Source organism: Ranitomeya variabilis, chromosome 2 (genome assembly GCF_051348905.1).
Source record: "Ranitomeya variabilis isolate aRanVar5 chromosome 2, aRanVar5.hap1, whole genome shotgun sequence".
Taxonomy (NCBI): domain Eukaryota; kingdom Metazoa; phylum Chordata; class Amphibia; order Anura; family Dendrobatidae; genus Ranitomeya; species Ranitomeya variabilis.
This window is the reverse complement of record NC_135233.1, coordinates 132906830-132933847: the sequence shown is the minus strand read 5'-3', so window position 1 is coordinate 132933847 and position 27018 is coordinate 132906830. Positions and strand designations below refer to the sequence as shown.

Sequence of the window (27018 nt, the reverse complement as noted above, 5' to 3'; positions counted from 1 at the left end):
AAGCAAGCTACACCGCCTGTTTACCTAAGTACTATTTTGTAATGGCATCTGGCCCAGAAAATCCTTTTGGGCCCAGTAGAATTTAGTGCTACTCAGCAGCGTACCCCACCCATGAAGCAAGCTACACCGCCTGTTTACCTAAGTACTATTTCTTAACTGCATCTAGCCCAGGAAATCCTTTTGGGCCTAGCGGAATTTAGTGCTACTCAGCAGCGTACCCTGTTGTGAATTAGACTTTTTTGGCTCCCTCTTGTGGTCACTAGTGATATGACTCTGGGATTGTCTTTCCTCAGTTTGGCACCCACCTGGGTCGTTAGTCCAGGGGTGTTGCTATATAAACTTCCTTAATTCTCAGTCTGGTGCCTGGCATCGTTGTAATCAGTTCCTTTCTGTTTGCTCCTGTCTGCTGGTCCTGGATCTTGCAAAATTAAGCTAAGTCCTGCTTCTTGGTTTTTTGGTTATTTGCATTGCTCTTATTTTTTTGTCCAGCTTGTACTAAATGTGATTCCTGATTTTTGCTGGAAGCTCTAGGGGGCTGGTATTCTCCCCCCGGGCCGTTAGACGGTTCGGGGGTTCTTGAATATCCAGCGTGGAAATTTTGATAGGGTTTTTGCTGACCGTATAAGTCATCTTACTATATTCTGCTATTAGTCAGTGGGCCTCTCTTTGCTAAATATCTAGTTCATTCTTACGCTTGTCTTTTCTTCTTACCTCACCGTTATTATTTGATGGGGGCTTGTATCCAACTTTTGGGGTCTTTTCTCTGGAGGCAAGAAAGGTCTATCTTTTCCCTTCTAGGGTTAGTTAGTTCTCCGGCTGGCGCGAGACGTCTAGAACCAACGTAGGCACGTTCCACGGCTGCTGCTATTTGTGGTGCTAGGATTAGATATATGGTCAGCCCAGTTACCACTGCCCTATGAGCTGGTTTTTTGTGTTTGCAGACTTGGTATGTACTTTTGAGACCCTCTGCCATTGGGGTCATAACAGTATGCCAGGCCAAAGTTGAATGTTTAATGCATTGCAGAAGTGGGATAATAAGAAAGGAAATTCTGAGTTTTTTTTTTCCTCTCTTTCTTCCTCCCCTTTACCTCTGAGTGGCTTGAGCTTGCTGCAGACATGAATGTCCAGACCTTGATTACAAGTGTAGATCAGCTTGATGCTCGTGTGCAGGGCATACAAGATTTTGTTACCAGTAGTCCAATGTCTGAACCTAAAATACCTATTCCTGAACTGTTCTCTGGAGACCGATTTAAGTTTAGGAATTTCAGAAATAATTGTAAATTGTTTCTATCTCTGAGACCCCGTTCATCTGGAGACTCAGCTCAGCAAGTTAAAATTGTTATCTCTTTCTTACGGGGCGACCCTCAGGATTGGGCTTTCTCGCTAGCGCCAGGAGATCCGGCATTGGCAAATATTGATGCGTTTTTTCTGGCGCTCGGATTGCTTTACGAGGAACCCAATCTTGAAATTCAGGCAGAAAAAGCCTTGCTGGCTATTTCTCAGGGCCAGGATGAAGCTGAAGTGTATTGCCAAAAATTTCGGAAATGGTCCGTGCTTACTCAGTGGAATGAGTGTGCTCTGGCCGCAAATTTCAGAAATGGCCTTTCTGAAGCCATTAAGAATGTGATGGTGAGTTTCCCCATTCCTACAAGTCTGAATGATTCCATGGCGCTGGCTATTCAAATTGACCGGCGTTTGCGGGAGCGCAAAGCCGCTAATCCTCTGGTGGTGTTGTCTGAACAAACACCTGATTTAATACAATGTGGTAGAATTCAGACTAGAAATGAACGGAAAAATCATAGACGTCAGAATGGGTTGTGTTTTTACTGTGGTGATTCTACACATGTTATATCAGCATGCTCTAAACGCCTAATAAGGGTTGTTAGTCCAGTCGCCATTGGTAATTTGCAACCTAAATTTATTTTGTCTGTGACTTTAATTTGCTCATTGTCCTCCTACCCTGTTATGGCATTTGTGGATTCAGGTGCTGCCCTGAGTCTTATGGATCTGTCATTTGCCAAGCGCTGTGGTTTTGTTCTTGAGCCGTTGGTAAATCCTATCCCTCTTAGAGGTATTGATGCTACGCCATTGGCAGAAAATAAACCGCAGTTTTGGACACAGGTAACCATGTGCATGACTCCTGAACATCGGGAGGTGATTTGTTTTCTTGTTCTGCATAAAATGCATGATTTGGTCGTTTTGGGTCTGCCATGGTTACAGACCCATAATCCAGTCTTGGATTGGAAGGCAATGTCTGTGTCAAGTTGGGGCTGTCAGGGAATTCATGTTGATTCCCCGCCGGTGTCTATTGCTTCCTCTACTCCTTCGGAAGTTCCTGAGTATTTGTCTGATTATCAGGATGTATTCAGCGAGTCCAGGTCCAGTGCTCTGCCTCCTCATAGGGACTGTGACTGCGCTATAGATTTGATTCCAGGTAGTAAATTTCCTAAGGGAAGATTATTTAATCTGTCTGTACCTGAGCATAACGCAATGCGTTCGTATATCAAGGAATCTCTGGAGAAGGGGCATATCCGTCCATCCTCTTCCCCTCTTGGTGCGGGATTCTTTTTTGTGGCCAAGAAGGACGGATCTTTGAGACCTTGTATTGACTATCGGCTTCTGAATAAAATCACTGTTAAATTTCAGTATCCTTTGCCTCTGTTGTCGGACTTGTTTGCCCGGATTAAAGGTGCCAAGTGGTTCACCAAGATAGATCTTCGTGGTGCGTACAACCTTGTGCGCATTAAGCAAGGAGATGAATGGAAAACTGCATTTAATACGCCCGAAGGTCATTTTGAGTACTTGGTGATGCCTTTTGGGCTCTCTAATGCTCCTTCAGTGTTTCAGTCCTTTATGCATGATATTTTCCGGAAGTATCTGGATAAATTTATGATTGTTTATCTGGATGATATTTTGTTTTTTTCTGATGATTGGGACTCGCATGTAGAGCAGGTCAGGATGGTGTTTCAGGTTTTGCGTGAGAATGCTTTGTTTGTTAAGGGCTCAAAGTGTCTCTTTGGAGTACAGAAGGTTCCCTTTTTGGGTTTTATTTTTTCTCCTTCTGCGGTGGAGATGGACCCAGTCAAGGTCCGAGCTATTCATGATTGGACTCAACCCACGTCAGTTAAGAGTCTTCAGAAGTTCTTGGGTTTTGCTAACTTCTACCGTCGTTTTATCGCTAACTTTTCTAGCGTTGTTAAACCTTTGACGGATATGACCAAGAAAGGTTCAGATGTTTCTAACTGGGCTCCTGCAGCCGTGGAAGCTTTCCAAGAGTTGAAGCGCCGGTTTACTTCGGCGCCTGTTTTGTGCCAGCCCGATGTCTCACTTCCCTTTCAGGTTGAAGTGGATGCTTCTGAGATTGGGGCAGGGGCCGTTTTGTCGCAGAGAGGCCCTGGTTGCTCTGTAATGAGACCATGTGCTTTTTTCTCTAGGAAGTTTTCGCCTGCTGAGCGGAATTATGATGTTGGCAATCGGGAGTTGTTGGCCATGAAGTGGGCATTTGAGGAGTGGCGTCATTGGCTCGAGGGTGCTAAGCATCGTGTGGTGGTCTTGACTGATCACAAAAATCTGATGTATCTCGAGTCTGCTAAACGCCTGAATCCTAGACAGGCCCGTTGGTCATTGTTTTTCTCCCGTTTTGACTTTGTGGTCTCGTATTTACCAGGTTCAAAGAATGTGAAGGCTGATGCTCTTTCAAGGAGCTTTGTGCCTGACTCTCCTGGAGTCGCAGAACCAGTTGGTATTCTTAAAGAGGGAGTTATTTTGTCAGCCATTTCTCCGGATTTGCGACGTGTGTTGCAGAGATTTCAGGCTGGTAGACCTGACTCTTGTCCACCTGACAGACTGTTTGTTCCTGATAAGTGGACCAGCAGAGTCATTTCCGAGGTTCATTCCTCGGTGTTGGCAGGGCATCCGGGAATTTTTGGCACCAGAGATTTGGTGGCTAGGTCCTTTTGGTGGCCTTCCTTGTCGCGGGATGTGCGGTCTTTTGTGCAGTCCTGTGGGACTTGTGCTCGAGCTAAGCCTTGCTGTTCTCGTGCCAGCGGGTTGCTCTTGCCCTTGCCTGTCCCAAAGAGGCCTTGGACACACATTTCCATGGATTTCATTTCAGATCTTCCGGTGTCACAGGGCATGTCTGTCATCTGGGTGGTATGTGATCGCTTTTCCAAGATGGTCCATTTGGTATCTTTGCCTAAGCTGCCTTCCTCTTCCGATCTGGTTCCTTTGTTCTTTCAGAATGTGGTTCATTTACACGGCATTCCTGAGAATATTGTGTCTGACAGAGGATCCCAGTTTGTTTCCAGGTTCTGGCGATCCTTTTGTGCTAAGATGGGCATTGATTTGTCGTTTTCGTCTGCCTTTCATCCTCAGACTAATGGACAAATGGAGCGAACTAATCAGACTCTGGAGGCTTATTTGAGGTGTTTTGTTTCTGCTGATCAGGATGATTGGGTGACCTTCTTGCCGTTGGCTGAGTTTGCCCTTAATAATCGGGCTAGTTCCGCTACTTTAGTTTCGCCATTTTTCTGCAACTCTGGTTTCCATCCTCATTTTTCCTCGGGACATGTGGAGCCTTCTGACTGTCCTGGGGTAGATTCTGTGGTGGATAGGTTGCAGCAGATTTGGAATCATGTGGTGGACAACTTAAAGTTGTCAAAGGAGAAGGCTCAGCGTTTTGCCAACCGCCGCCGCGGTGTGGGTCCCCGACTTCGTGTTGCGGATTTGGTATGGATGTCTTCTCGATTTGTTCCTATGAAGGTCTCCTCTCCTAAATTTAAGCCTCGCTTCATCGGTCCTTACAAGATATTGGAAATCCTTAATCCTGTGTCCTTTCGCTTGGATCTTCCGGTGTCGTTTGCCATTCACAACGTGTTCCATAGGTCTTTGTTGCGGCGGTACGTTGTGCCTGTGGTTCCTTCTGTTGAGCCTCCTGCTCCGGTGTTGGTTGAGGGCGAGGTGGAGTATGTGGTGGAGAAGATCTTGGATTCTCGTCTCTCCAGGCGGAGGCTTCAGTATCTGGTCAAGTGGAAGGGCTATGGTCAGGAGGATAATTCCTGGGTGGTTGCCTCTGATGTGCATGCGGCCGATTTAGTTCGTGCCTTTCACGCTGCTCATCCTGATCGCCCTGGTGGTCTTGGTGAGGGTTCGGTGACCCCTCCTTAAAGGGGGGGTACTGTTGTGAATTAGACTTTTTTGGCTCCCTCTTGTGGTCACTAGTGATATGACTCTGGGATTGTCTTTCCTCAGTTTGGCACCCACCTGGGTCGTTAGTCCAGGGGTGTTGCTATATAAACTTCCTTAATTCTCAGTCTGGTGCCTGGCATCGTTGTAATCAGTTCCTTTCTGTTTGCTCCTGTCTGCTGGTCCTGGATCTTGCAAAATTAAGCTAAGTCCTGCTTCTTGGTTTTTTGGTTATTTGCATTGCTCTTATTTTTTTGTCCAGCTTGTACTAAATGTGATTCCTGATTTTTGCTGGAAGCTCTAGGGGGCTGGTATTCTCCCCCCGGGCCGTTAGATGGTTCGGGGGTTCTTGAATATCCAGCGTGGAAATTTTGATAGGGTTTTTACTGACCGTATAAGTCATCTTACTATATTCTGCTATTAGTCAGTGGGCCTCTCTTTGCTAAATATCTAGTTCATTCTTATGTTTGTCTTTTCTTCTTACCTCACCGTTATTATTTGTTGGGGGCTTGTATCCAACTTTTGGGGTCTTTTCTCTGGAGGCAAGAAAGGTCTATCTTTTCCCTTCTAGGGTTAGTTAGTTCTCCGGCTGGTGCGAGACGTCTAGAACCAACGTAGGCACGTTCCCCGGCTGCTGCTATTTGTGGTGCTAGGATTAGACATACGGTCAGCCCAGTTACCACTGCCCTATGAGCTGGTTTTTTGTGTTTGCAGACTTGGTATTCACTTTTGAGACCCTCTGCCATTGGGGTCATAACAGTACCCCACCTATGAAGCAAGCTACACCGCCTGTTTACCTAACTACTATTTTGTAACGGCATCTGGCCCAGGAAATCCTTTTGGGCTTTGTAGCAATTTCTGCTACTCAGCAGAGTACCCCACCCATGAAGCAAGCTACACTGCCTTCTTTCTTTCTCAATCTAACCCCTCGACTCTGGGGTGTCCACTCTCCCTCCAGCTCTCTCCTTCTCACAGGTGGACTACCGCGTGTTTTCACACTGTGGCAAATCTTTTGGGCCCAGGCATAAGAAGTTGTCGAGGTAATGGATAATATGTGCCGCCTTACAAACGTCCATGATGACACATTCGAGGAAGCAACTAAATGCTTTAAATAGTGAGCAGGATATGGAGCACCTCATGGGCAAACAGTGATCTATGTAGTATGCTCCTTCACAGAAGCAGCCCAATGGGAAGACACTATTCGGAGGCACAGGTAGTAACCGGAACTCCCCCTCAATGTCTGTTTTGGCCATTAGGGTGCTCCTTACCAACTTCTTGACCCGCCTGATTGCCTCATCAAAGGAGGTACTGTACATAGTACTGTACTTGGTTCCGCGTCGATGTTGTCGTTTATTGACCTGCCCCTTGGATATGACAAATGGTGGATTAGTCTGAAAGTATTGGGTTCATTTTTGGCACAACTCCCAATGGGGTACCACTGTTGTGAATTCTGCTCTTGGGCTCCCTCCGGTGGTTATAAGTGGTAGCACTGCTGTCTTTGGATCGCTGCATTCATCAGGTGTGTCCACTTATTGCAAGTCTGACTGGGCTATTTAGTCTTGCTTGACCCTTTAGTCAGTGCCAGTTGTCCATTGTTCCTGGAGGATTCACATCCCTGCCTGGTCTCTCTTGCTTTGCTGTTCATTTCAACAAAGATAAGTTCTGGCTTTGTTTTTTGCAGTCCACATGCTGTGGGCCTTATTGTTCAGTTCTTTTCCATGTTTTGTCTTGTCCAGCTAGGTCTGCATAAGGATTTGTTCAGCCAAGCTGGTATCTCTGGAGATGCAGATATACCCTCCATGTCTTTAGTTAGATGTGGAGATTTTGTATTTTCTGTGGTGGATATTTTTTAGTGTTTTAATACTGACCGCATAGTACTCTGTCCTATCCTTTCTATTTAGCTAGAGTGGCCTCCTTTGCTAAATCCTGATTTCAGTCTGCATATGTTATTTCCCTCTCCTCTCACAGTCAATATTTGTGGGGGGCTGTCTATCCTTTGGTGATTTTCTCTGAGGCAAGATAGTTTTCCCTTTTCTATCTCTAGGGGTATTTAGTCCTCCGGCTGTGTCGAGATGTCTAGGGAGTGTTAGGTACATTCCACGGCTACTTCTAGTTGCGGTGTTAAGTTCAGGGTCTGCGGTCAGTACAGGTACCACCTTCTCCAGAGTATGTCTCATGCTGCTCCTAGGCCACCAGATCATAACATACCACTACGTCTTCTAAGGAAAGTGTTCTGTATGGACCCGCCGCCATTCTACCTAAAGTTATTTCTTTTTTTCTTTTTTTGTCAAGACGTCTGGGTGTTGGTAGAGTGAGTTTAGATATTTACTCCAGCCTTTCTTGATTTTAGAAGGGCATGACATGCCTATATCTGTGTCTCCCCCTCCTTTTACTCCTCCACCTCTTTTCTTTTCACATGACTATATGTAGTTGTGACTTTTCCATGTGTTTGTTGTGTCTTCTGAGCAGTTTGTCAGCTTTTGGACACCTTTTAAGGTGTTTTCTATGTGTTTTCCATGTGTTTGTATGTGTTTGTGTTTGCCTGCCATTGGTTTCAATGGGGTTCGACGGTGTTGGTCGAACGTTTGATGAACAGTTCGTCGAACACATCCCTGTTCGACGAACCGAACCCGAACACTAGGGATGTGGCTCATCTCTAAATCTAACCTAAAACTGTGGAACCTACACTGAAACTATCACTAAGATTCTTGCTCATATGAAGTTGACATTATACTCATGACAAAATTTTGGCACTATATAAATATATGCGATGCTCTGGACATAACATGAATCTATACTAACTTTTTTGTTGTGGTTGTTGAAATTTCCATTTTAACTTCCAAATGACTAAAACAAATTGATGAAAAACACATCCTGTATGAAAAAACAGGGATCCAAGGGGAATCCTTTCTCCTTGCGGAGAGTGACATGTCAAGCATTCTCTGCAAGAAGAAACGATACATCTTGGATCCTGGTCAGATGAATCTCATACAGCCAAACCAGATCTCACACTTTGCACTGACGAAGGGCAGAACCCCGAAACACAGTATCTGCAAATTGAGAAGATTCTGATTTTGGCTTTTATCTTACTTCATGTGACAAGGCTCGTTAAAGGTTTGACATTGACTTCTAGGATTGCTACTTCCAATAGGTGGCACTAGAATTCTAGTCCTCTTCCTCTCTGAAGAGACAATTTGATTATGTAAAAACACAATGCATAAGATAATGGTAAAACAATACAAGAACCCATATATTATCTCAGCCCAAAATGTAGTGCCAGTAGTACAATAACTAAACAAAAATATTTGTACTATTTTTACCTTAAAATTTTGTACTGGACTCCCTACATTTATGATATTGGTAAACTATATTAATGAATGACCTATCTAAGGATAGGTAATCGGTATCTCAAGTTTAGAAAACCCCATACAGATACAGATTTCAGCTATCTGTCACTTAGGCTGTGTGCTTTTGCTTCAAGGCTATGAATGTTTTATCACCAGGAGATTATCACTGTCTAGACTACAGTTCAAGTGAGCCCAGATCCAACCTTGCCCCCTCCTCTGATAAGCAGGTGGTGTGGTGTGAGAAGGGTTAGTTTTTGGAGCTCTGCTGCATTTGACACCTAAAGGCTATGTGCACACAGTGCAGATTATTTGCGGTTTTTTAGCGTTTTTGCGCTATAAAAACGCTATAAAACCGCAAATAATCTGCATACATTAAGCATCCTATCATTTTTAATGAAATCCGCACTTTCTGTGCACATGATGTGCGTTTTTCCGCATGAAAAACGCATTGCAGTAAAAAACCGGACATGCTCATTAATTTTGCGGTTTTTTCGCGGTTTTCCCACTGTCTAATGCATTGGGAAATGTTTGGGAAAAACCGCGTCAAAAACGCGTCAAAAACGCGTCAAAACCGCGTCAAAAACGCGCAAAAAACGCGCAAAAAAACGCATGCGGTTTTTATGCGGAAATCTGGCAGAAATGTCCGGATTTTCACAGGAATTTTCTGCATCAATTCCTGAACGTGTGTATGGGGCCAAAAAGTCTAATTGTGTCGCAATCTGTGCGCTAAATAAACTAAGTGATATACCATTGGAATTAGGGTCTCTTTTCCTACATTATGCTGCTCTCTCATATGGCGAAACGCATGTAGGGGCAACTGGCTGGGGGATTTGGTCCTGACTTTCATTTGTAAGTACCTGCTCACTGTATGCACTTTATGTCATAGCAATATCCATGCACATGATACACTTTATATATCTTAAGCTACTAATTCTGGCCACTTACATAATTGACGCCTCTCCATTATTAATCTGGCTTAATGTCACCTTACAATAGCAAGTTGGCATTAACCCTTCATTACCCCATATCCCACCGCTACACGGGAGTGGGAAGAGAGTGGCCAAGTGCCAGAATAGGCGCATCTTCCAGATGTGCCTTTTCTGGGGTGGCTGGGGGCAGATGTTTGTAGCCAGGGGGGGCCAATAACCATGGACCCTCTCTAGGCTATTAATATCTGCCCTCAGTCACTGGCTTTACCACTCTGGCGGAGAAAATTGCGCGGGAGCCCACGCCAATTTTTTCCGCGATTTAACCCTTAAATTTAATAGCTACTGCGCCGAAACTTTGCACATACACACTACTAACATTAGTAGTGTGGAATATGCAAAAAAAAAGGGGGATATGACATGGTTTACTGTATGTAAACCATGTCTCATATCCTGTCGGGTTTAGGCAGGAGAAATGAAAAGCCGGCAATTGAGTTACCGGCTTTTCACATATATCGCGCTGATGTAAATATAAAAATATATAGATTTTCCATTAACTTGCATTGGGTTTCGTGTTTCGGCCGATCCCCGACCCCGACTTTTCAAGAAGATCGGCCGATTTCACTTGACTCGACTTTTGAGAAAGTCGGGTTTCATGAAACCCGACTCGACCTCAAAAAAGGAAAAGTCGCTCAACCCTAGTGAAGAGTATTTGCTGTAGTAAAAGAGACCAAAGTCTTTTGCGTCACCACATCTTATTCCATCTCCATTTTTATTGCAATCCATTTCTGTGTAGATCTAAGTGATCAGACTGAAACCTTGTAAATGTTGCTTTGGATTGCTAAAATTTGAACAAACTCTCCATGAAATTGCACTTTTTGTGATGCTGAGGTCTCTCTAGGTCAATCTCATTGACGTGGTAGTAATAGTGGAACACCTAGCAATACCCATATTAACAATCCAACCATTCTGAGCCTCTGAGTAACTAAAAAGTTACTAAGCTTCTGTTCTGACTGGAGTCATGATCATTAGTAAATATATAATGGTGTGCACTCAGTCGGTAAAGGTGAGGTGCAGGTGTAATGGACTGTGAAAGTCCCAAATAGTAAGAGGATTTGTAATACACCGCTCATTCTATAAGATTAATATGCAAAATAAAGGTTTTTATTCACAAAACATTATTAAGGGAGCAGATAAGGTATTATATACAGAAAGCGACTAGGATATTTGACGTTTCGACCCTCCCAGGTCTTACTCATAAACGTCGCTGGAAAATAAACAGAGATAAGTATAAATAACAAAACATGGGTATTAATTTATACAAATAAAGCAAAATATAGGATAGATGCAAAAAGAGTACAAAATAAACAAATTTCCACATATTGCAATGTGATTACACCAAATAACAGAGTACAGTAAGTACTAAATGATCACCAAAAAGGGGAGAAATGAGAAAGGGGGTGTAGACTTAGACACTCTAAGTCTACAGGTAACACCACCCCCCCTTTAATAAGCTCCTATCATCATGGTTGTCTTGTATCTGCTTATGCTTTCATTTAAACATAGGTCTGTTTCTTTTAATAAGGTGGTTCCTTGGTATTTTTCAAGATTCTACACACCCTTTCTCATGCTTTGTGTAAATTAATACTTTGTTATTTAAACGTATCTCTGTTTATTTTTCAGCGATGTTTATTAGTAAGACCCGGGAGGGTTGAAAGGTCAAATATCATAGTGATGAGCGAGTATGCTCATTACTCGAGATTTCTCGACCACGCTCGGGTGACCTCCGAGTATTTTTTAGTGCTCGGAGATTTTGTTTTCTTCACCGCAGCTGAATGATTTACATCTGTTATCCAGCATAAGTACATGTGGGGGTTGTCTGGTTGCTAGGGAATCCCCACATGTGATCCAGCTGGCTAACAGATGTAAATCATTCAGCTGAGGTGATGAAAACTAAATCTCCAAGCAAGTATATTCACTCATCACTAATCCTAGTCGCTTTCTGTATATAATACCTTATCTGCTCTCTTAATGATATTTTGTGAATAAAAACCTTTATTTTGCATATTAATCCTATAGGGTGTGCGGTGTATTACAAATCCTCTTGGAGTCATGATCATCACATGCCACATTTTGGAAAAGCATGACAAGATAATAGATGTTTGACTGTGTAATATCTGTGATTCGCCAATGACAAGCACATTCATCATAGAATCTTGTTATTTTTATATAACCATTCTAAACTGAAAGTACATGCCCTCATCAGATCACAGACATTGCGCAGCCTGAGGTCTAGCAACTACCATACTGAAAGACTAGCTGGAAATCGCTGGCTGCAATTGATTTATTTGTTGAAGTGGGAATACACTTTAGAGATTAGAGTCCCAGTCAATTTTTGACAATTTAAAGACTTATCATGGCATAATCAAACCTACAAATAAACTCCAATTTGAGATAATTCATAGTTTTTATTCAGATGTTATTTTACAGTACTTTCAAGATCTTACACATCAAAAGGCACAAAGTCATTTTATTAGTTACATGGTTAACACATTTAGCATTATTTTTATATTTTTAAACCCTTTGGTTTTCTTTGATTGCAATCATTCCATATGCTCACATGCCGCTGGGCCCAGCAGAATATTAATAACATGTTCAAATGATTTCAAGTACTAAGCAGAGAAACAAAATATAAGGATTTTTAATGAAACAATATTTTTTTTTGTGGTTCTTTATATACTAATCTTTTTCCTACCAATTATTCTTCATTGACGATCACCTTAGGGAGTTCAGTGGGTATTTCACTGATCCACCTTCACAAAAAGAAATAAAAGGAAATGTGTTATTCCAATAATTACACATGTAAAGCACAGAACAGTTTAATACAGGAAGGAGCAGTCCATAATAATAATGATAATCTGCCTGTGTAACAATACCGCATTTGACTTTGTTTAAAAGGAGTCTCATTCATTTCATTATATCGAATATCGCTGTATTTATTGTATTTGCCCTGTGATGCACTTAAAGGGAATCTGTCCCAGTTTTTGCCTCCTAATCCGAGGGCTGCATAATGTATAGACAAAGACTCAGATTCTAGCTATGTATAAAAAGAAAAATCACTATTTCACTGTTTTATGAAGAGGGTATTATAAATAGAGAGTAAGTAAACCTGCTGCCCTGTAATCCTCCATATTCATAAGTTCAGCATAATCACACCCAGCCACTGATTGGCAGCTTTCTGCCTATGCACAGTGCACACAGAAAGCTGTCAATCAGTGGTGTGAGCGGGGTTATAGAAAGCTCAATCATAGAACTGGTAGATCTGGAGCTGATAAAAACAGTGATTTTAGCAAAACAACATAAAGCCGCCCAGTAATTGACACAATGCTGAAATCAGGATTTCTGTCCCTACATCAGGCTGCTTTCAGATGGGATGACAGAAGCATGGAGACAGATTCCCTTTAGAGGGGACCTGTAAATTCATGCTGCCAGATATAGTAGGATAAAAAAAGGACAGGCTCCTAAATTATATAAAGCACAAGGGGAAGTTCCCATCCAGGTTCTCTAAACCTGATTTTGTTTGATTGACAGGGCTCTCCATATTTGAGTACAAGGAGAGACCTGCAATCGCTTCAAGTTCAGTGGGGAGAAGATGGTAGCAAGCGACTCATCTCTCTGGCCCTAGTGGTTTATATTGAGAGAGACTGTCCTTGATTTATGCTTCCTGTGGGTCAGGCAGCAGATTCCTCTTTAACTCCTTTACCCTAAAGGTGGTTTGCATGTTAATGACTAGGCAAATTTTTACAATTCTGACCACTGTCCCTTTATTCTAACTCTTGAGCGCTTCCATGGATCCCGGTGATTCTGACAGTGTTTTCTTGTGACATATTGTACTTCATGTTAGTGGTAAAATTTCTTTCATATGACTTGCGTTTATTTGTAAAAAAAAAAAACGGAAATTTGGCGAAAATTTAGAAAATTTTTCAAATTTCCAAATTTGAATTTTCATGCCCTTAAATCACTCAGATATGTCACACAAAATACTTAATAAGTAACATTTCGCACATGTATACTTTACATCAGCACAATTTTGGAACAAACTTTTTTTTTAGGGAGTTATAAAGGTTAAAAGTTAACCAGTGATTTCTCATTTTTGCAACACCATTTTTTTTATGGACCACCTCACATTTGAAGTCACTTTGAGGGTTCTATATGATAGAAAATACCCAAAAGTAACACCATTCTAAAAACTGCACCCCTCAAGGTACGCAAAACCACATTCAAGAAATGTATTAACCCTTCTGGTGCAGGAATTTTTGGAATGTTTTTAAAAAATAAACATTTAACTTTTTTTCACAAAAAAATTAATTCAGATCCAATTTTTTTATTTTCCCAAGGAAAACAGGAGAAATAGGACCCCAAAAATGATTGTGCAATTTGTTCTGAGCATGCCAATACCTCATATGTGGGTGTAAATATGTAAGGGAAGGAGCGCTGTTTGACTTTTTCAATGCTAAATTGGCTGGAATTGAGATCAGAAGACATGTCGTGTTTGGAGAGCCCCTGATGTGCCTAATCAGTGGAAACCCCCCATAAGTGACCCCATTTTGGAAACTAGACCTCCCAGGGAACTGACCTAGATGAGTGGTGAGAACCTTTAACCCCCAAGGGCTTCACAGAAGTTTATAACGTAGAGCCATAAAATTATAAAATCATATTTTTTCTACAAAAATGATCTTTTCACCCCCAATTTTAAATTTCCCAAGGGTAACAAAACCCCAAAAGTTATTTTGCAATTTGTCCTGAGTATGATAATACCCCTTATGTGGGGGTAAACCACTGTTTTAGCGCATGGCAGAGCTCAGAAGGGAAGGAGCACCGTTTGACTTTTTCAACGCAAAATTGGCTGGAATTGAGATAAGACGCCATGCCGCGTTTGGAGAGCCCCTGATGTGCTTAAACAGTGAAACCCCCCCACAAGTGACCCCATTTTGGAAACTAGACCCCCAAGGAACTTATTTAGATGTGTGGTGAGAACTTTGAACCACCAGGTGTTTCACTAAAGTTTATAACGCCCGGGCATGAAAATAAAAAATCATATTTTTTCCACAAGCATGATATTTTAGTCCCCAATTTTTTATTTCTCAAGGGTAATAAGAGAAATTGGACCACAAAGTTTGTTGTCCAATTTGTCCTGAGTACGCTGATACCCCATATGTGGGAGAAAACTACTGAATGGGCACACGTTGGGGCTCGGAAGGGAAGTAGTGACATTTTGGAATGCAGACTTTGATGAAATTGTCTGCGAGCGTCATGTCGTGTTTGGAGAGCCCCTGATGTGCCTAACCAATGGAAACCCCCCACAAGTGACCCCATTTTGGAAACTACACCCCCCAATAATTTATCTAGATGTGTGGTGAGAACTTTGAACCCCCAGGTGTTTCACTAAAGTTTATAGCGCCCGAGAGTGAAAATAAAAAAATCATATTTTTTCCACAAACATGATCCGTAGTCCTCATAAATAGGCATCCGCAACCTTTAGGCTTGCACAACTTTGGACTTGACTATTTATGAGGACTATGGATTAGTTTAAATTTTTCAGTAAGTTGTTCTGTCATTGGACTTTGTGTTTTTATTAATAGTCTGTCTGTATGGCTTTTTTATCCCCCTCCTTACTCCAGTTATAGCAACGTTAATAAGGTTCCTCTTCCTGTCTGTGTTATTAACTTCTTCCCCAGTGAGAGGGGAAGTGTATCTAATAAGTTGGGATTTGTGCAATTGTTGTTTGAACCAAGTGATATCTTGTTTATCCATCATAAACCTATTTTAACCTTAAAATCATTGCACATAAAGCCTAACTTACTATCAAAAATAAGCACACTGTCCAAGTGGGGTCAAGTGCTAATAATAAAGGGGCATCTTGCCATCTTTCTGTCTGTATAGTAGCATACTAATCCCAGTAAACAAATTGATTATTCTCCATAAAGGTCCCATTTTGTGCAATTATATTACCAATAAAAAATAGTTTTTGCATCACCATATTTTGAGAGCTATAATTTTTCCATATTTTGGTTCACAGAGTCATGTGCAGGCTTGTTTTTTGCGGGACGAGTTGATGTTTTTATTGGTACCATTTTTGGGCACATGACATTTTTTGATCTCTTTTTATTGCGATTTTTGTGAGGCAGAATGAACAGAAACCAGCAATTCATGAATTTCTTTTTTTGGGGGGGGGGCGTTTATACCATTCCGTGTGTGGTAAAATTGATAAAGCAGTTTTATTTTTCGCGTCAGTATGATGAAAGCGATACCTCATTTATATTTTTTTAAGTTTTGGTGCTTTTATACCATAAAAACTATTTTATTTAAAAAAAATAATTATTTTTGCATTACTTTATTCTGAGAGCTATAACTTTTTTATTTTTCTGGTGATAGAGCTATATAGTGGCTTGTTTTTTACGGGACAAGATGACATTTTCAGCGGTACCACATTTATTTATATCCATCTTTTTGATCGGGGGTTATTCCACTTTTTGTTTTGCGATATGTTGATAAAGCATTGGTTTTTTGCCTTGTTTTTTTTTTTAACGGTGTTCATTAAAGGGGTTAACTAGTGGGGTAGTTTTATAGGTTGGGTTGTTAGGGACGCGGTGATGCTAAATATGTGTACTTTTATTGTTTAGATTTTTTTTATTCAAATGTTTATTTATTGATGGAATAAATATTGATTTTTAGTAATAAAAGACTGAGTGGCGCCGAGTATTATAGGGGTAATTGCTCCTGCTGCGAATATAACAATCGCCACCAATGATTGTGTAAAAAACAATAATAAGTCTAAAGTGGATAATCAATATCCGTATTCGCGCTGATAAAAAACCCCAATAGCAAGAAATAAAATGAAATGAATCAGTGCACACAATGCTAAAACATCAAAGTTCATCTCATATGGACACCTATTTGGATCTAAATAAGTAATAACAGGCCTGATACTGGGTAGAAAAATAGCGGAGTGTTCTAATTGTCAATAGAGATCTTACCCAGAGAAGGCATTCATGTCAGAAGGGAGGCTGCTTGATTGAAGACTGTAATCCCCAGCAGCGGTTGGTACTGTTGTACTGAAGACTGTGGTAAACGATTCTGCTCTCATGCGGCAGCTGCCCCGGCCGATGGCAGCGTGACGCTTAGCTGAGCTAACACATGTAGCGGTGTGCACTCATGCAGGCAGGACAATGTCCTCCTAGGTGCGCGGGGTGAACGCGGCGCTGGGAAAGGACCTGCGTGCCGGTGTGTGTAATGTGACCGCTCACGTGACTAGAGGTGCAGTACGGCTTATTCTTGGTCCCTACCGCCATCCATACTGCACCTCTAGTCACGTGAGCGGTCACATTACACACACCGGCACGCAGGTCCTTTCCCAGCGCCGCGTTCACCCCGCGCACCTAGGAGGACATTGGCCTGCCTGCATGAGTGCACACCGCTACATGTGTTAGCTCAGCTAAGCGTCACGCTGCCACCAGCCGGGGCAGCTGCCGCATGAGAGCAGAATCGTTTACCACAGTCTTCAGTACAACAGTACCAACCGCTGCTGGGGATTACAGTCTTCAATCAAGCAGCCTCCCTTCTGACATGAATGCCTTCTCTGGGTAAGACCTCTATTGACAATTAGAACACTCCGCTATTTTTCTACCCAGTATCAGGCCTGTTTTTACTTATTTAGATCCAAATAGGTGTCCATATGAGATGAACTTTGATGTTTTAGCATTGTGTGCACTGATTCATTTCATTTTATTTCTTGCTATTGGGGTTTTTTATCAGCGCGAATACGGATATTGATTATCCACTTTAGACTTATAAATATTGATTTTTGTATTATTTTTTTTTTTAAACATTTTGACAATTATTAAAAAAAATATATATATTCTTTCTTTTAGACTTTGTCCAACTATGGGACAATCATTTTGTGCAGGCTGATTGCTTCTATAGCATGCAGATCTGCATGCTACAGAAGCTGCAGTTTCTATTACACTGGCCTGAGAGACTTCCTGGTCATCAGTGCGCATGACAGGAAGACTCTCAGGTCTGGAGACCCGGATGCCATCATGATGACATCGGGTCTCAACGGCAGTGATTGGGACCCCGCATCATGCTGTGGGGTCTCCGATCCAAAGGCAGAGGGGCTGTCATCCCCTCTGCCGGCTCTGGAATGCTGTGATCATGTTTGATCGCAGTGTTCCGGCGGTTAAAGTGCCAGGAGGAGTTGACATGTGCGCCAAACAGCTGTGGGTGGAATCGAAATCCACCCGCAGCTGTTAACATGGTAAATACTGCTGTCAATCTCCTACAGCGACATTTAACATGGCCGCACCGGAAGTGCATCACTAATCCTGCCAATCGGCACCCTTGTCACATAATCAAGGGGCGCTGATGGGTTGGAATGACAACCCAGGGTCTGCAGGAGACACCTGTGGGTTGTCATGGCCGCTCTACTATGAGCACTGCCCAGTTTACCCAAAAACGGAAAATCCCAAGGTCATGAAGGAGTTAAAGTTGCTGTTTTGAAGGCATCCTTCAAATATGAGAGACCTGGGGCAAAAAGAAGAGTGGTCCAAAATTCCAGTTGAAACCATTAAAAGGAACCTGAAGACCTTCCTCTTCTGACAAGCCTACAACCTGCAGTAACCCTCGTTTTACCATACCTCTACCCTTACCTACTGTATCCTCACCCATCCCTTGCAGTCTGAGCCCTCACAGGCAGGGTCATCTCCACTCCTGTAACAGTGGGTGACTTGTATTGTTTAAAATTATTGTGCTTATTTTTTATTATGTATACCATTTTCACATGAAAAGTGCCATGGAATGAATAGCGCTATAACAATAATAATAATAATAGCAACTGGTTAACACAGAGAGATCACCTTTAGATTCATATTGAAAAGCAATAAACACTCTTAACATCTATTTATTTTTACAATCATATATTTAATTAACGTTTAATATAGAGTCACACTTAGTAATTCATGTTGTAAATGCAAAAGCTATGAGAGCTAATCAAGAAAATTATTTATTTTCAATAGAACCCTCATTCCATGAAAATTAAGCTATAATTCTAAGTTCCCCCAGATGCTCTAGACAGGAAAAAGCAATAGCAACTGTAAAATAAGCCCTCAATTAGAGATGGGCGAACCTGAACAGTAAATTTTCGGGGTCCGTACCAAACACCAACTGTTCGGGTATGGACCCTGAACATGGACTAAACCAGGAAATTCTTGTTACTGTTCGAGTTCGGCACCCAAAGCCTGGGTGTTTCTCGCTCTGTCATCTGCATGAGAGCGTGAGAAACACCGGTGACTCCTGAGGAAGGTAGTCGCCGAAACGCACGTCGGGGTGGACGGGAATGGTGTGCATATGTGCTGTGATTTCCCACTGTGGTATGTATATGGATTACATTTACATTTATATTTAGGTCACATAGGTCCATGGCACTAGTCTAATATTGTGGTAAACTTGCATGATCTAGGTACATGCTGTATATGGACCTTTGGACAATGATTAAGTGATAGTTATATGCACCCTGACCTGTCCTTGTGTATGTGCTGGGCTTGATAGAGGGGATTTCCCATTCGCTATGTTTTATACCTGTTAAATCTAAATAAAGTTTTGCACGTTTGTATACTTTTGGACTTTTTTGACTGCCCCGTCTTTTATGAATATATTCGATATGAATTTGCAGTTGTTCAAGTATGGTCCTATTCTGCCCTATTAATACTGAGGTCAAATATTATTGATTATGTAATAACTGATAATAAGAGGCAGATTATGTATTCCACTTGCTATTTATGAAAACCATGGTAGAATGAGCTGCCGCGAGCTCAGCCTCAGTGATTAGCGGTGATGTTACCTTTGGTCACAGCTGCATGCTCACACTGCCATCTGACAGAGTGGGAGCCGTGTCTCTATGACTGGCAGTAATGATCTTATTGCCGATCAGAGGCAGTGTTTGCTGTGCTGTCATGCACATGACAGAGTACCAAACACTGAATGTTTGGGCTCCCCATTCATGTGAATGGGGTTCGGGTTTGGATTTGGGTTCTATTCTGTTACCTTAACCAAACTATTTTTAACTGCTCTGCCGAACCTGGTGGCAAATACTGGATCAGTGTCTCTGTTGGATGACAGGTCGTATGGTCGCATCATGCAACCTGCCATCTAGATGTAGCAGAGCTAGAAACGTCGCATGACAAATGGATTATTATCTTCTCTGCAGAAAAGTGCAGAATATTGTTTTTTTAATTCTCTTGCAGGAGATAATAGCGTCACTGGAATGGGCGACGCAGAGAGTATGGTTTATGTATAGACACCTCTCCATTACTAACCTCTGGGCTTGATATCACCTGCGAATACAAAGGTGACATCAACCCCCCCCAACTATCACCCCACTTGCCACTGCTACAGGACAAGTGGGAAGAGCAAGGCTAAGTGCCAATTCTTGGTACATCGTGCAGATGCACCTTTTCTGGGGTGGCTGTTTTTAGCCTGGGGGCAATAGCCATGGCCCCATCCTAGGCTATTAACATCAGCCCACAGCTGGTTATTAATTATAGGAGGACCCTATGTCATTTTTTGGGGGGTCCCCCATTTTAATAGCCAGTAGAGGCAAAGTATACAGCTGTTAGCTGATATTAATAGCCTGGGAAGCTCAATGTGTATTACCCCCTTCCCAGGCTATAAACATCTGCCCCAGCCATCGGCTTTCCCTCTGCTGGTTAAGAAAGTTATGAAGGAGCCCACTCCATTTTTTTTCAGAAAAATAATCTTATAATAATTAAATACATGTACAGTAAGCTGTACACACACTGTACTAATTGCGTATGTCACTGACATCTATATCTATTCTATATGTATATACTGTATGTAATCCATCTATTCTATCATGTCGGGTCCTGCTGTGATTTTACTGTACACAACTGCTGAATCACTGGCTTTTTATCTATCTATATATTATCTACTTTAAAATACTTTATATTACCAAACAGGGCCAAACAATTATAGCTCTACCACAAAACATGTAATATAACCGAGAAAAAAAAGGGGCCTCAGATAAATTAATTATATATTAATGACTATCTTATTACAAATGATATACAAATCAGAAACCATCGAAAATAAATACATAGAATAAGGTAAGGTCATAGTGACACCATAGTGCCGCGTCCGATAAGGTGAGTACATGCAAAAATTCAGTGTCATAAATTATCCAAGAAGTGCTACAAAAAACCCAAAATAACTATCTCAAATAATAATTCGATCATATAGAAAGGAAATACAAGCAATAAATAATAAGGGAATGGCAGGGATAGTGGAACTGAATATAAAAACTCCGAAGTATAAAGTGCAAGTGCAATAAATAATACAACAAAATTGTTGTAATTAATTATATATTAATGATTAACTGCTCTGAGGCCCTATTTTTTCTCTGTTATATTTTTTAAAATACTTTAGTGGCAAAGCAATTATTTTCACTCACTTTTAACGAATTTTATTGACATTTTCCGATTTTATGTTGGGCGATCGTTTTCCAAACATATTCGCTCAGCTCTAGTTTAGAGTCCGTACGGGAAAAAAACACTGTTTTTTTTTGTTTAGAGTTCTTCTTGCTAGTGTTTGGAGGCAATTGGAAGGTGGAGCTTGATTGTGACAGGCAGCCTGGGAAAATAACCAATCCAACTCACAAGACAGGGGGGAGGGACTTTCAGTCATCCAATCTACAGTGAGCTCACTCTCCTGCAGCAATACAAGCTGGCATCATCAACTAAAAGCAGGGCAAAGACTCCAGACAGGTTCCAGGCAGCAGAGGTGAGAGTGATACTGTCAGTAAGTATAGTAGCCGGCTCACTGAAGATACTGCCAGGTTCTGACCCCTTTCTGTACTTTAGCTATACATCTTGATAACCTGTATTCTGTGCCGGTGACCTTTTTATCACCCTTGCAGAGAAGGAATCCCTATCTGACCCATGAAAGGACCCAGCAATTCCAGTGCAGGAAAGATCTCGGTCACATAGCTATATATCCTGTAAAGCTGACCGTGCTAAGGTGTATATATAAATATAGTAATATATACAGTATATATATACTTTTTATTTCAAAATGGTGTGCTACCTTCTTCTTTAAAAAAAAAATATAGATTTAGTATATACAGTATATACAGTTGCTTCTCACAAAATTAGAATATCATCAAAAAGTTATTTCATTTCAGTTCTTCAATACAAAAAGTGAAACTTATATATTATGTAGAGTCATTGCAAATAGAGTGATCTATTTCAAGAGTTTATTTCTGTTAATGTTGATGATGTTTAAAACAGCTGACATGTGCTGGAAAAGATGTGGGCTCACCGCCAGAACCCACACCAAAGGGAGGGTGTCCGACATTGGCGTATTATTATGCCTGATGTCGGAAATGGGGTAAACTGGATTTTTTGCTCAGCCACACTCTGGTGCCATATACATCAGTTTCGTAGACTAGAATTGGTTGAAAAAATTAAGAATAGTAACACAATTAGTTGACTGATCAATTCATCCACAGTATAAATTTGATAATGGCACAGCAGCCATGGCCTTGGGCCATGCCTGAGGTATTTGGGTTTGGGTCAGCATTTAAAGCTTTTACTTTATGTTTAAATTAAGGTGAGGTGGGTTAGAGACCGGTGTAAGCCTGCTTTGCTGGGAGCCCTGATACCTCATGCAATAGCTCAAACTGCTTCTCTGCTCAGCCACACTCAGGTGGCACAAATTTCAGCCTCATAGACTACTCTTGTTATAAACATTTAAGGATAGTAACACAGGTAGTAGACTGAAAATAAGTGCAGGCCTGCTGGTCTGGGAGCACTAATGCTACAGGTAACATACATGAAGGAGACCCAACTTGGAGTCTCCACAATTCTAAATATTATTGGCACACACCAATAGAGTGGCATCAATTTCCCCAGAGTAGAAGTAGTATAATGCACCCCTGACATACCTTTCACTGCAGACAACCCACCAGATGGAGACCCATATTTGTGTCTCCACATTTCCAAAAATTGTTAATAACAACAGCAGCAGTAACAGCATGCCCAGAGGCCACAACAAAGGTGTCACAGACTACAATAAGGAGAGAGTAGAGTGCATTACACTATATGGAGGACTTGTGGCTGGTACTCATAGGAGATCATCATTTCTGCTAAAAATAGCAGTCCTAAGCACTGCTATGTATAACACAGGCAATCGGACGAACTTTTACATACAGTAAAAAGTGAGGAAAGAAAAGTTTCCCCATTTAAAATACAACAATAAAAAATACTAATATTTCGTATCTCTGTCTTCAGAAATATCCTATCTATCAAAATATAAAGTAAGTTAATCAGATTGATAACAGCATAACAAGAAAAAAATAGAAATGCCAGAATTATGTTTTTTTGGCCACCGCAACATTGAGGTAATTAAAACATTGTATCTAACGTAAAAGGTATAAATAAAAATGTCACTTCAGGGCCCAAAAACTATCCATAACCCAGCCCCAGGTACTTAAAAATAAAAACACTATGGGTCTTGGAAAATGGTAACAAACGAGAAAACCTTTCTCATACAATTTCAGAATTTTTTTTCACCACTTAAATTAAAAATAAAGTAGACATGTTTAACATATCATATTGCCAGGTCAGTTTTACCATACAGAGAACATGTGTTAGAGGTCGAGTTCCCACCTCTGCACAGGGGGAATCTCGAGCTATCTCCTCTGCAGTCTCCCATTCCTCTCCAGCCAAGGTGGAGCCTGCTCAGCGGAGATGTCGGTCCCAGCATCTGGCTCAGCCTGATACTGTGCAGATGGTTTCTGCTGCCATCCCAGGCTCAGGCTTTGTAGCCAGTACTGGTCAGTAGCGAGCAGACGTCTCTGGGACTAAATCCTGTTTTTTCCCTTCTGAGCATGCTCAAGGTAAGACCTCTCATTGGAGGTCAGGGGTCACATGCTCAGGTACTGCTGCAGCTCCCATTGGTCCTCTAGGAAGGTCCTGAAGTTGCTCTGGTATTGTAGCAGCTTCCATTGGTCCTCTAGGAAGGTCCTGAAGCTGCTGCAGCTATAAAAGGTTTGCATGGCAGCACGGCCATTCGCTAGTATCACTTAATGTTATGAGCTTGCTAATTGTGTTCACGCCTGTATGATTGTATTCAGGGACACAGCTGAAATAAGCCCCTAGAATACCGGCACCTCCGGTGAGGAGTTTGTATAATTGTAATCAGGGACCTGGCTGAAATAAACCCCTAGAATACCGGCACCTCCGGTGAGGAGTTTTTGTGTGCTTCTCTGTGTGCGTGACTACTGATTGCCATCAGCTCTGCAGTTAGTTGTGTTCCCCTGTGATGCTAACAGGGCACTGCATGTTCTTTTCTGTGTGACTCAATGAAGTAACTGAGTTCACTTATACCGCCATATAGTGCCATCATTTTCTAGCAGCAGGTTGTCTCCTGCACGTTGGACCCCAGGCTGCGAACCCACCAATTATAACATACATATTAATTTGGTGCGTTCCGCCAGTCCTTACAACATGGTAAATAAAAAGAAACAATTGCGGAATTGCAATTCTTTTTGTAATTTCAATGCGCTTGAATTTTTTTCCCATTTTTCAGTACATTATATGGTAAAAACAATGGTGCCATTCAAAAGTACAACTTGTCCTGCAATAAACAAGCCCTCATTCAGCTATATTGATGAAAATATAAAAAGAAGTTACAGCTATTGGAAGAAAGGGAGGAAAAAATGAAAATGATTAAAAAAAACCCAGAAAATGGCCAGGGCAGGAAGGGGTTAATGAAGAATAAAGTAGAGTTAAACTTTACAAAATACACTCTCTTAGAAAATACTACCCCTTTTGTGTAAACTTTTCTTGCAGTGATTACCAGATGATCCATTAAATTAAAAACACTGCATATTGCCCTCTTTTGAGGGATCACTATTTTTTGAGCAAATGTCAGTGTAGGTATACAATGATTAAAACCACTTACTAGTAAAGTGAAAAACATAGATTATGTTGAGACAATGACACATGTTAAGAGAAGAGATATATTAGACAAAAAGTATACAGTTAGTTCTTGAAGATGATGTGTTGAAGCCAAGAAAAATTGACAAGCATAGGGATTTAAGTAACTTTAGGAAAGTTCAAATTTTGATGGAAAGATGACTGAGAAAAAGCATATTTAAAATGACAGGTCTAGTTGGGTGGTTCTGAATAGACTAGTTGGTACCAAAAGTAGACCAAGAAAGGAAAACATGTGAACATGTAAAACTGTGATGGGTACCCAAAGCTCATAGAGGTGTATCGGAAGTGAACGTTATACCATCTCATACAATACTACCAAACAGTTATAGACACAGTGATTGGCAAATGAAATATGATGCAGCAGATGCAAAACACATTATGCTTACTTCCATTTGAAATCAGAATATTTCTAGCAGTGCTATCAGGTCAGACCTATCAGAAACCATTGGGACTCAGTTACAACAGGGCAACATGGTGGTTCGATGGTTAACATTGTTGCTTTGCAGTGTTAGAGTTTTGGGTTCAAATTCCACCAAGTACAACATCTGCAAGGAGTTTGTATGTTCCACCCTTGTTTACATGGATTTTCTCAAAGTGTCCGCACATCTTTGTAGTCATGAAATGAAATGTAGCTCTCCAACACCAGCAGCTTTTACTTCGCCCACCATAAGGACACTGTCACCACAGCATTTCAATAAAATATATATATACAGTGCCTACAAGTAGTATTCAACCCCCTGCAGATTTAGCAGGTTTACACATTTGGAATTAACTTGGCATTGTGACATTTGGACTGTAGATCAGCCTGGAAGTGTGAAATGCACTGCAGCAAAAAAGAATGTTATTTCTTTGTTTATTTTTTTTTTAAATTGTGAAAAGTTGTTTCAGAGGGTCATTTATTATTCAACCCCTCAACCCACCAGAATTCTGTTTGGTTCTCCTAAAGTATTAAGAAGTAGTTCAGGCACAAAGAACAATGAGCTTCACATGTTTGGATTAATTATCTCTTTTTCCAGTCTTTTCTGACTATTTAAGACCCTCCCCAAACTTGTGAACAGCACTCATACATGGTCAACATGGGAAAGACAAAGGAGCATTCCAAGGCCATCAGAGACAAGATCGTGGAGGGTCACAAGGCTGGCAAGGGGTACAAAACCCTTTCCAAGGAGTTGGGCCTACCTGTCTCCACTGTTGGGAGCATCATCCGGAAGTGGAAGGCTTATGGAACTACTGTTAGCCTTCCACGGCCTGGACAGCCTTTGAAAGTTTCCTCACGTGCCGAAGGCCAGGCTTGTCCGAAGAGTCAAGGCTAACCCAAGGACAACAAGGAAGGAGCTCCGGGAAGATCTCATGGCAGTGGGGACATTGGTTTCAGTCAATACCATAAGTAACGTACTCCACCGCAATGGTCTCCATTCCAGACGAGCCTGTAAGGTACCTTTACTTTCAAAGCGTCATGTCAAGGCTCGTCTACAGTTTGCTCATGATCACTTGGAGGACTCTGAGACTGACTGGTTCAAGGTTCTCTGGTCTGATGAGACCAAGATTGAGATCTTTGGTGCCAACCACACACGTGACGTTTGGAGACTGGATGGCACTGCATATGACCCCAAGAATACCATCCCTACAGTCAAGCATGGTGGTGGCAGCATCATGCTGTGGGGCTGTTTCTCAGCCAAGGGGCCTGGCCATCTGGTCCGCATCCATGGGAAGATGGATAGCACGGCCTACCTGGAGATTTTGGCCAAGAACCTCCGCTCCTCCATCAAGGATCTTAAGATGGGTCGTCATTTCATCTTCCAACAAGACAATGACCCAAAGCACACAGCCAAGAAAACCAAGGCCTGGTTCAAGAGGCAAAAAATCAAGGTGTTGCAGTGGCCTAGTCAGTCTCCTGACCTTAACCCAATTGAAAACTTGTGGAAGGAGCTCAAGATTAAAGTCCACATGAGACACCCAAAGAACCTAGATAACTTGGAGAAGATCTGCATGGAGGAGTGGGCCAAGATAACTCCAGAGACCTGTGCCGGCCTGATCAGGTCTTAGAAAAGACGATTATTAGCTGTAATTGCAAACAAAGGTTATTCCACAAAATATTAAACCTAGGGGTTGAATAATAATTGACCCACACTTTTATGTTTAAAATTTATAAAAATTTTACTGAGCAACAAAACTTTTTGGTTTGTAAGATTTATGCATCTGTTAATAAATCCTGCTCTTGTTTGAAGTTTGAAGGCTCTAACTTATTTGCATCTTATTAAACCTGCTAAATCTGCAGGGGGTTGTATACTACTTGTAGGCACTGTATATATTTTGCTTACCTTAGAGCTCACCTCTCCAGCCCCACTGCTCCTCACCATCACTAGTCTAGTCCTCAATGTATCTTCTTATGACAACTGTTAGTGCTGAAATCCTTTCATCAGAGCCAGAAGTCCCAGCCTACTGTGAGGTACTGCACCTCATCCACAGGTTTGATATCCCACTCTCAGG

At 41.6% G+C, this 27018-nt stretch overlaps 1 protein-coding gene across 5 annotated transcripts in view; it reads right to left on the bottom strand.

The window, feature by feature from the left end:
- The window catches only part of LOC143804674 (proton-coupled folate transporter-like), a 702815-nt gene that overhangs the window by 113035 nt on the left and 562762 nt on the right, over positions 1-27018 (bottom strand). For 2 of the 5 annotated variants that reach the window (XM_077283004.1, XM_077283007.1), the window contains 2 exons: positions 12213-12270; positions 11916-12129 (listed from right to left, as the gene is read on the bottom strand). In XM_077283004.1, the coding sequence (XP_077139119.1) occupies positions 12216-12270 (55 nt within the window). In that variant the 3' untranslated portion in view covers positions 11916-12129; positions 12213-12215. Of the gene's footprint in view, positions 1-11915; positions 12271-27018 lie in introns of those variants that run through there. The other 3 variants (XM_077283005.1, XM_077283008.1, XM_077283006.1) reach the window with 2 other exon arrangements.